Below are 10,275 nucleotides of genomic sequence, written 5' to 3' on the forward strand. Positions count from 1 at the left end.
ACAAAAGGAGGGGATCGAATCTCTAAACTGCAAGGTACAGCAGAGTTATACATCCAACAATAACCACCCACTGGCTCTGTATTCAAATAGGTCCCCATTATGCTGAATTCTGTGAGGCAGCAGTGGCTTCAGGGCTTGTCTCTTATGAATAGAACTTCAGGGTTTCTACTGGCATTGATCTTGACAGAGCAATTCCAAGGGAACAAAAGTGAAGAGGCAGTTCATCGTGCACCACAGAGAAACACGGGTCTACCCCCAGGCATTCAGACTCTGTTCGATCTTCAACTAACAGGCATTTCACCCCTCACCTGTGGGCTGAGGATTGACAGAATCACAGATGACAGAACCACTCTGATGCTCCCAGGACTCATGTCATATCAGCAGGAAGGATGGTTACACTTAGGGTGCTCTTAGCTTGTCAAGTTCTCTCACTGTTGGCCCAGGGGAATCACACATACTGTGGCTGTGAAGCTTGGAAGGCAGTGTGGAATAACTGCTTTGGAAGAAGGGGCCAGCCACAATTTTAAGTCTATGATGCTGGATATGTACTCTGGCTCTTGTTGTGATTCTAGATGGTTCTGCAGCCTTTGCATCCCAGCGTATGAGGCTCACTAGACATTTCTTTTGCCTTCAGATGCTGGTTACATTGTGCACTTTGGGGGGCCGATATTTGGCTTTACAGAGCTGCTTAATTCAGCATGCCATGCTGCAGTTCCCTCTGTAAACAGGCAACAGTATTGCATGTAACAGTCACGTTTGAAGTGAGTTTTAGTAAGAGCACCTTTGATCTTTGGACTCCCTGATTTCCGTTAAAGTGATCATGCCACTCCATCTGTTGGAGGGCATAACTTCAAAATAAATATTAATACACAAAACCTGCACTATGCTCAGAGGTCTTTTTAACTGTGGTATACAGCAGGGATTACTGGGCTAGGCTGCAAGAGTCTCGGGCTAATGCAGCTGTTATTGTTATGGGATTTCTCCAGCCATCAGTTCTCATGCGGTCATAAATGGAGATCCTTGACTGCATTTAGGTAAACACTGGCTCGCTAGCTTCCACCGAAATATGTTACACAAACTAAGAAAGTCCTGGAAGTGAAAAAAGGGTCATATTGCATATTACTCAAAGTATATCCAACCACCCCTCTCTCCTTGTTTTTTAAACAGAGTTTGTTTATTTATGTACTTTTTTCTTATGCAGAGGATTTGGGTTTGTATATGAACATTTTCCCGCTACCATTCAGGCTTGGGATGCCGTTTCCCCCAAGTTTCTCATGATAAAAAGACTCTGATGCAGAGCCGAACTGCTGGCAGCTGAATTTCATTAAGACCTTGATGGGAAACTTAAGTTGGAATTACAAACATCTGTGGTTAAACTTCCCTTTAGTAAACCATTTCCCAGAATTTAACCTTACCACACTAGGAGCAAAAAGAGAAACGGCTGAAAAAAATGCTGCTCTTCGACAAATGCTGGAGTAGATATATAACTATTCTTCTATGTGATCATGTATCATGATGAACTTGCAGATTTACTTGCTTTAGAAAAGTAAGTAGTTGTTTGCAGATGCTAAGTTTTGGAACTCAAAGCATGCATTGGCAATCTGATTTTAATGGTTTCTAATTGATCAAATGTCTCAGAGTTATGTCTGGCTATCATTATATTTATATAATTACTTTGAGCAAGACAAAAACCCTAAAGGAGAGGAGTGCTTTTGGCATTATATACTCCAAGAAACTGGGACAAGTCAGATTCGAGAACTTAACTGTGAAAGGAAAAAAACCTCTAGTCCTTGTCATATCAAAGATAGTTTTTGGTCCTTTGTTTTTATTTTTGTTTGTTTTTTGATTTTTGAGGATTTAGAACAACTTATTTCTCTTAACTGCTCAGATCACCCAATTGCTGCGGAAGGCTATGCCCGAAGAACCGTTAGGGTTACAGTGATTATAAAAACGAAACTACAGCCTCTTTCTTCTCCAATGGTGGAGAATCCACAAATTTCTAAGCAAAAAAAAAAAAAAAAAAAGGAAAGGAATCAATTACAGAATAATTAAAAATAGACTGATACTACAAATCTTAACTTGCAGAGCAATGAAAACAAAGTAGAAGAAAAAGATAGGTGAGGTGAGAAGGACAGAAGGGGGAAAGAACTGAGGGCAGACTTGGAGTTAGGCAGCTTATATACATATTATTTCACTTAAATTTCACAACAATCTTGCAAGACAAATACATTCCTGTTCATTTTGCAATCAAACAAACGGAGCCTCTGAAAGATGAACAAATTTGCCCAAAGTCAAACAGCTAGAAAGTAGTGGAGCTGGGTTCACAGCACACTTGTCTGGCTAGACGCCCACATTGTGCCTTTGATGAAAGGTGAGTTTCAAACGTTTTAATTCAAGACTGCAAAATAAACAGGCCTCCGGCTGAATTGGGCCATCAGATGTACTTCCCACAGAGCATTTTTTAAAAATTGAGTCAACAGTTTCCCTTAAGAATCTAGATTCTGTCTTCTCATGAAAAAAATGGAAGACCTGGCAACATGGAGAGGTCGCGGCCCCGCTGGAAGAGGGGCCCCTTCCTCTCCTGTTGTCTCAGCTCCATCACTCATGGGATGTGTTTTGTTTGGCCTCTATAAGAATCTGAGTGTTCTAACTCTCTCTGTGCCCCATGATCAGCAATTCCACTTCTGGGTGTATACCCACAGGACTTACGCTGTGGCCGAAATTTATACATGTGCATGAATGCTCAGGGCAGCACTCTTCACAGTAGCCAAAAGGTCGAAACAACCCGAATGTCCACTGGCCGGTACAGAGAGAAACAAAATATGACTTATACTGACAATTAAACATTATTCAGTCTTACAAAGAAATGATGTTTGGTCACATGCTAAAGCATGGATGAGCCTTGAAGGCAATAGTAGGTGAAATGAAGCAAACAAAGGACTAATATTGGCACGAAAGGACAAATATTGTAGATTCCACTTATATGAGGTCCCTAGAGTAGTCAGATTCAGAGATAGAAAGTGGAATAGTGGTTGCCAGGGCCTGGGGGGAAGAGTTTATAAAAAGTTATTGTTTAATGGGGACCGAGTTTTAGTTTGGAAGGATGAAAAACATTTTGAAGATGGATGGTGGGGATGGTTGCCGCTATGTGAATGTACCTAATGTTACTGAAAATGGTTAAAATGGTAAGTTTTATGTTATATGTCCTTATGACAACTAAAAAAAACCCCTTTTGTGTGTGTGTGTTAAATCAGAGAACCCTGGAAATAGCAACAGCTATTCTTTATTTTCTAGGAATTTTATAATAAATTCTGTAAGATAGCCCATGTATGTATTGCTATAGGTGGTTTTGTTTTGAATGCTGAGCTCCTAATGTAGGATGTAGTATCATGCTGGGAAACGTACTAGAACGTGCTTATAAAAGGAAAATGAGATATAAGAAAATTCTATAGTTAAAGAAACAGAAGAAAGAAATCTATCAGGGAAACCCAGTGATAGGCTGGGAAAAGAGAATGGAATTCAGAAACCCCATAGCAATAACACCTGTGTTAAAATAAGTCTCTTTCAGACTAGACCAGTAATCCATGCTGTAGACCATCTCTGTCAATTTGCTCATCTGTGAAATGGGTATAATTTTCACTGTATTAAATAAGATAACGCATGTAGGTCCATGGGATATAGTAGAAGTCTGTAAGTGTTAATTGTTTCCTTTTCTATTTGAATAGTAGTTTAAGAAGTAGTTAATAGACATGGCAGGAAGGGAAGTTATCTCAATTATTTGGTCATCCTAAGATTTTATGCTATTTACATGCTACTCATCCAGTGAGAACATAAATGTTCTTTGAATAGCATTTTCAAATAGCATAAGTCCTGCTCCGTTCTGATAGGCAGAATGTCACTCCTTCCAAGATCACTCGGACAGCCTCTCCTTGGGGAATGTTTCCATCTCCACCCCTCTAGTTCTTTTGCCATATTAAGAAATTCCTAAAACTTTGACTGAAATTATGCCTGTAGAGAGTTCTATTTACCTAACTACCTTTTCCTAGATACTCCTACACAGTCAAAATTACCTTCATAAACTCTTTTGTAGTTGTGTTACTTACCAGGTAGGGTGCCAAGGCAAATGTTCTGTGCCTCAGTTTCCATGTTTGCAAAATGAGAAAATAACTGTATCGTCCCACTGAGTTGTCAGGAGGGTTAAAGGAAATGACGCATGGCAAGGGCTTAGACCAGGGTCTGGTACGTGGGAAATACTCAATGACTGCCAGCCAGAAGCCATGCTGTTGTTATTACCACTGCATGACACTATTTCGATCCTTCTAAAATAATGTTTCCAGGAAGCTTCCTTGGTTGTCCGGTGAGTAGGTGATTGTACCCTACTGGTGTAGCTCAGGATAATACTTTTTCCACATTACCTTCATGGCACTTAGGTTGTAGCCTTGCTTACAGGACGCTGACTCATCTGCTTTATATAGTGGCTATGTATATATTTTTCTTTCTTAGAATGCTTACTCCTTGAGGGTAGGGATGTGACGCTGCCTGCTTTCTGTCCCTCCTGGCACCTCCTTTATTGTTTATTGCTCTGTATGTGGTAAGGGTCAAAACCTGCTTGTTGGATGAGTATTAAGTGAATGAAGTAATGACTGCATGCAGAGGCTCAAATTACCTAATAGCTCTGGTTGAACAGCAGTATAAAATGATGGCCCAGGCCAGTGACGGGATGCCTTCGTATGACTCTACACGGCCTTTTTCAAAGTAAGGGGCCAGGATGAAGAAAAGGAAAGGAGAGAGTGAAGGACATCTAAACTGGCTTTCAGTAAACATTCTGCAACCTTTTCGTGGCTGGGCATGTTTGTGCTGGAGCATTGGACTCACATATCAACTGTGGAAAGAGTCCAGAAGAAAGGTCCCTCGGAACTAGTCTAGTTCATAGTCTTCATTTTTATTTAGCAGGTAAGTTTGTCCAGTGTGGAGTACATTGGCACATTTGGCTCACAGGCCAATAGATTTTCTTGGACGGAAGCCAAGAACAACAGCAACACCCATCAGGTTACCAAGAGATAAATTCCGGTTTTCTCCTCTGGGGAAGCTTGCTCATATTGTCAATTACATCCCTCACTTTCTCAATTATCTACCAAAGGCAGTAACAGCACCTCAGCCCTCCACCGCCTGCCTCCCACCTTGCCCTTCCAGCAGAGTCCCCACACTCTCCTTCTGAGTCTCTGTGTGGTTTCTTTGCAGCCATGCCGTGTGGATCTCCAGCCTAGTGCCCCTGACCTTGTTTCTAAGTCCTGCTCTGTTTTGATAGACAGAATGTCACTCCTTCCAAGAACACTCTGACAGCCTCTCCTTGGGGAATGTTTCCATCTCCACCCCTCTAGTTCTTTTGCACATCCATATGGTCAAGGAGACTTGCCTAGTTTCACTTGCTATAGTGATTATGACACAATAAAGCTTTATTTTCTTAAATGTGAAATATCAGAATACTGAATATACTTTTGAAACTGCCTAGTTTCTCCTTTGCCCACCTCTGCCTGCTAAGAATCACTGTTCTCACCACAAACTCAGCAAATAAGGGACTCAACGAATTGCTTGTAAAAAAGCAGAAGGTGAGACATCATCCCAATGAGCAGAGTTACCCATGTGTGCTCTTCTTTTGAAATGCTTTGCATCCCGGGAGGAGCTCGGACTTTCTCCTTGCACAGACAGTGCTCTTCAACCTTCCATTCAATGTGTATTTCCTGTGTTTGTACCCCCAACTGGCACCGTACACCACAGTGTGCTGAAGTCCATGTCACAGGTGGAGGACCCAGGGATGGAGAGGACACAAGCCCTGCTATTGAGGAGCTTGGGGGATTTAAGAAGGCCTTCAGCCAAATGCCACCCAACGTCGCATGTTTGCTTTAGTACTCTTCTTCCTTCCCTTTGAAGGGGAATTGAGGAATAACCATTCATATAAATCCAATTCAAATAAAGTAATGTAGTTTTAGAGTACCTTCCATTCACATCTCCAACCTCTCACAGATAATGTATTGTATGTGTCTGTGTTCTTCTCTATAGATGTAAATACAATCTCCTGAACCGATTCAGTAGGGTGGTTGTGCCATGTTGTTAAACCTCCAGAATATATTTGGTTTAAGGTCCCAACACTGGCTATAAAGAGCATGGGAAACCCAACGGTGGGGCTTTGGGATCCTGTGGGACTGCATCCCACAGGAGGCATCATGTGAAACTATGCAGTGGGAACATAATTACCCAATCCAACCCATTCTACATCATATACTTTGACCTTCCTGGAATGATTAATAGTATCTTTCTGTTTCCCTAAATGAAAGGCCTCAACTGGTTTTCTGAACCTAAAAGACTCTGACAGTATTACAAATTTAACTCACTATAGGGCATTCTTCCTGGCTGGAAGGGCATAGACTGAGATGAGCAATATTAAGTAAAACAGCACAGAAAAAATAAGTTCTGAGAAATATTCCCAGATAAGTGTTTCCTTTTATCCAATCATCCATGTATTTTATAATACTAATGCCACTTAGGATTTATAAAGAATTTATACTGTATCAGGCACTGTGTTAAGCACTCTATATTTTAGCTAATTTCATCACAATAACTGTACGAAATGTGAAGTAGACATCAATAACTCCTCAGTTTTTTTAATCTGTAACTTGTGCATCTATAATGTGCCCGACATAAGGAGCAGGTAAGTTGAAATTTGAACTTGGGATCATTAGACTGCAAAATCTACAAGTAATACTCCAGTGTGCCACCTTCCTATCATTTCACTGAACATACAAACATATATGCAATTGCTCAGGGTCTTAATAAGTTCAAGATTCCCTAATAATTATTTTGTTATGTTTTATGGGAAGAGAGTTACAAAACGTTATGCATACCAGTCTCTTTAAAATTAGCAGACAAAAATACAGGATGCTCAGATAAATTTGAATTTCAGATATGCCACGAATAATTTTCAGTTTAAATATGTCCCATGCAATATTTGTGACACAAAAAGTCTATTTGTTGTTTATTGGAAATTCAAATTTCATTGAGCAGCTTGTATTGTTTCTGGCAATTCTCTACTCTTAAGTCAAGCATTGCATTCAGGGACTTTCTGTGCTCAAAGCTACAGGTGGAGACACTGCCTCCCAGGGTGCATTCCAAGGCTAAAGAGAAGCGATGCTTGCCAGGACTTCCCAGGAGCCTCTGGCTGGGCCCACGTCTGAGTGCTAAGGTGACCAGAGGCCCTCCCCCTTTCTCATGGAGGTTGCGTTTTGCACTACAGTGGGAGGTGGTCTTGCTCTGGACCTACCCTCTTCTCTTCTTTTTTGGGCGTGGGTAGAGCTCACTCCTGGAGAAGTATCATCTTCATGTACCTTTTTTTATCAGTAATAATTAATAACTACAGTTATACTAACAATTAGTAGAATTAATAGCAATACTCTACACTTCCATGGTGTTGGAAATGGTATCAATCCGCATAACAGCTTTGGTTCTACGGTTGCTATAACCATTCCCATAGGGCGGGGGTGTGTGTGTTGCTAGATCAATTGCTCCTTCCTTTCCCATGAACTTAGGTGACTTCATTTTCCTCCTACTGAGCATCTCCCACGCCCTCGAGGTGCTGTTTGCTGTCCGTTTTGCCTCAGGGGCTCTTAAATCACTTACTCTGGGTTCATCTTTTTACTCAATTTCTACACTTTGTGTATGCTTTCAATATAAAAGCTACTGTAAGATATTACAATAAACAACAACTCTAAATAAACATCAACAGCATATCTTTTGGGATAGGGCTCGATTTTCTGTGTAAGTCCTGTTTCTGGAATATAATGGCTCAGGTCTATTTAAGGCATCTGCTCTGTGGTTTCCAAACAGCTTCTTTAGCGCCCCGTCACCCTCAGGCACCCTCCCGCTCTCCCCCACCGCAGAAGATCTTTTGTTTAGTTTGTGACAAAAGGATTGGTCCTGCTTTATCGTCCCCACTGTCCTAACGTCACACAGGAGCAGGAAGCCAGTGACGGGGCGCAGGCATTGAGTGCCGCGTCTTGACAAAAAACGGCTCTACTGGAGCATCCAAGGAGCAGAAAGTCCTAGGGGTGCCCCTGCAGCTCCCCGGACAGTCTAGCCGGCTGACTCAGAGTACACAGGACCTATGCACTTTTGCCAGTTTGAACGGCGACACGTCCCAAAGCCTCAACTCTCAACTTCTAACGTCTATATCCAACTTACAAAGTAAAACTCTTTATTTCAAGTTTCTGAACTGGCCTGATCCAGGTGCAACTGAAGGTAGACAGGGGAGGAAAGAAGAGGATGGGGAGAGGGACAGGAGTGCGGCGCACACAGCCCGCTGGGCGCAGGTGCCCCAGCGGGGTGACAATGGCAGGAACACCGTACCTCTGCGGTAGGCGGCAGTCTTCCGGGAGCCACGCGGGGCTCGCTGGTCTCAGGCGGGTCTTGTCTGCCAAGCGCTGAGCTCCCTTCAATGGCAAAAGGAAAAGCTTTGTCGTCCCCTTGAGCCGCGCGGGAGCCGGCAGCGCCCCAGAGGAGCCCCAGAGGCAGGAATAGGCACCAGGCTGAGCTCAAAGCCATCAGTCCGCTGACATCCAGGAGGGCTTTCTGGGTCTCGGCAACTGTTCGTCCTCGATGCCTCGATGCGACCCTCGATGGGATGCCTCACTTACTTTACCTTCTCTGCCTTTGCAGTATCCAGATGTGGGAACTCAAGGCAAGGCAGCCCAAGGACCAACTTAGGGAAAAAAAAAAAATGGGGAGAGTGAGAGAGTAAGCAGAGTAAGCTTGTGAGTTTCTCTTCCTCTCACTGCTCCCTCCTTCCCTCCCTCCCTCCTTCCCTCCCTCCCTCCTCTCTCCTCTCCTGCCCCACGGTTTGCCTCTCTCTCTCTTCCCAGAGGTTCTGGCTGAAGAACATACAGATGGACGAAACTCAAAAGCTGAGCATCAAAAGGCAGACTGAATTGGGCGAGCCCTGCCAGCGCTGGCCACCTCCTGTCCCCGGGCAGCAGGTCTGACCGAGGGCTGTGCTGTCCTGGCTCCCTTCCCACACCCATTCTCACCACTCCCTTTTTACCTTTTACTTCCAGGCCCGCCCCCTCCAACTTGGCCTTTCAGACACTGAGGTCGGGCTTTCCCTTGAGGCCTTCCCTCCCCTCTCAGGTTGGAGCCCCTCCAAGGAACCCAGATGAATACTCAGCTTTCTGTGATTGCTTCTGCACATCTCTGATGTATTTATCCAAGGCGCCTGAGATGTCTTATCTATATTTATATAGATCTTTTTTGTCCCCCCACCCCCACCCCTAGTTTGCAGGAAAGTAGGTGGAAAAGGGATCCTGGAGACAGGAGCTAGAGGTAGATGATTTCAGATGCCCAGCGAAGAACACTCACTTTCTTGAACAAGGTTTCTCAGTTTTTAGAGATGGGCTTCTGCACTCTTTGTACAAATCTCTTCTCTTGAGACTGCTGGCTACCCCTCTTCCTCCTAACAGTCCTCACCCAGAGGACTTGGGAGAAGAATATCTTTCACTGCAGTGCTGGAAAATGACTTCATTACTTAAATGCATGAACTTTTATTTACAAAGAACATCTTGTTTTCATCCTAAAGAGGTGCTTTGTAAGGGGCCGGGACAAGGCTTGCAGTGTATGAGTCTGTCAAATATACTGCCCACAGCCCCGACCTCTTCCTCTTGGCCTGTAATCTCATGCCTACTACATCTCTCTGAGTCCTGTAACTTTTCCAAGACTTTGGGGAGAAATTGGCTACCCCTGTGGATGGGTCAGTGGCTGCTACAGCTGATAGGTATCTAGCTTACACTGGCTTTTTAATGGAGCTTTAAACACTCCCACAAGACCCAAACATGACAAAAAGGATGAGATGAGACAACCATATAACGATAGCCAAGTAAGTTTCCAGGTGTTTGAAATTACCCGCAATTATGCAATAAAGCATTTTCAGAAAACCTAATCATTAGCTCTATTTTATAGGACAAGTAATTTTATCTAAGGATAAAGGAAACAACCGTTTATTCTGTACCAACCACGTGTCAGATCCTTTGCATATTTATTTGCAAAGGATGTGACGAAGTTCCTGCAAAAGAGGACTATGATTTCCTTTTCACAGAAGAAAAGGGAAATTCTGAGAGACTAGGACGTTTGTCCAAGGTCACACAGCTGGGAGAAAGCTCACTTGAGGTTTGAATGCACACCTCACTGATTCTATCTTTTACATCTATACTGCTTGAAACTCACAAAATAAAG

General features: G+C 43.1%; 1 protein-coding gene across 4 annotated transcripts in view; it reads right to left on the reverse strand.

Moving 5' to 3' along the window:
• LAMA4 (laminin subunit alpha 4) overlaps positions 1-9,441 on the reverse strand; it is a 133,039-nt gene extending 123,598 nt beyond the window's left edge. For 2 of the 4 annotated variants that reach the window (XM_053914064.1, XM_024551823.3), the window contains exons 1-2: positions 8,935-9,048; positions 8,401-8,752 (exon numbers count right to left, since the gene is read on the reverse strand). In XM_053914064.1, the coding sequence (XP_053770039.1) occupies positions 8,401-8,595 (195 nt within the window). In that variant the 5' untranslated portion in view covers positions 8,596-8,752; positions 8,935-9,048. Of the gene's footprint in view, positions 1-8,400; positions 8,753-8,934; positions 9,049-9,091; positions 9,113-9,405 lie in introns of those variants that run through there. The other 2 variants (XM_045188685.3, XM_045188686.3) reach the window with 2 other exon arrangements.
• Between the last annotated feature and the right edge of the window lie 834 nt (positions 9,442-10,275).

Source organism: Desmodus rotundus, chromosome 11 (genome assembly GCF_022682495.2).
Source record: "Desmodus rotundus isolate HL8 chromosome 11, HLdesRot8A.1, whole genome shotgun sequence".
In the NCBI taxonomy this organism is placed as follows: domain Eukaryota; kingdom Metazoa; phylum Chordata; class Mammalia; order Chiroptera; family Phyllostomidae; genus Desmodus; species Desmodus rotundus.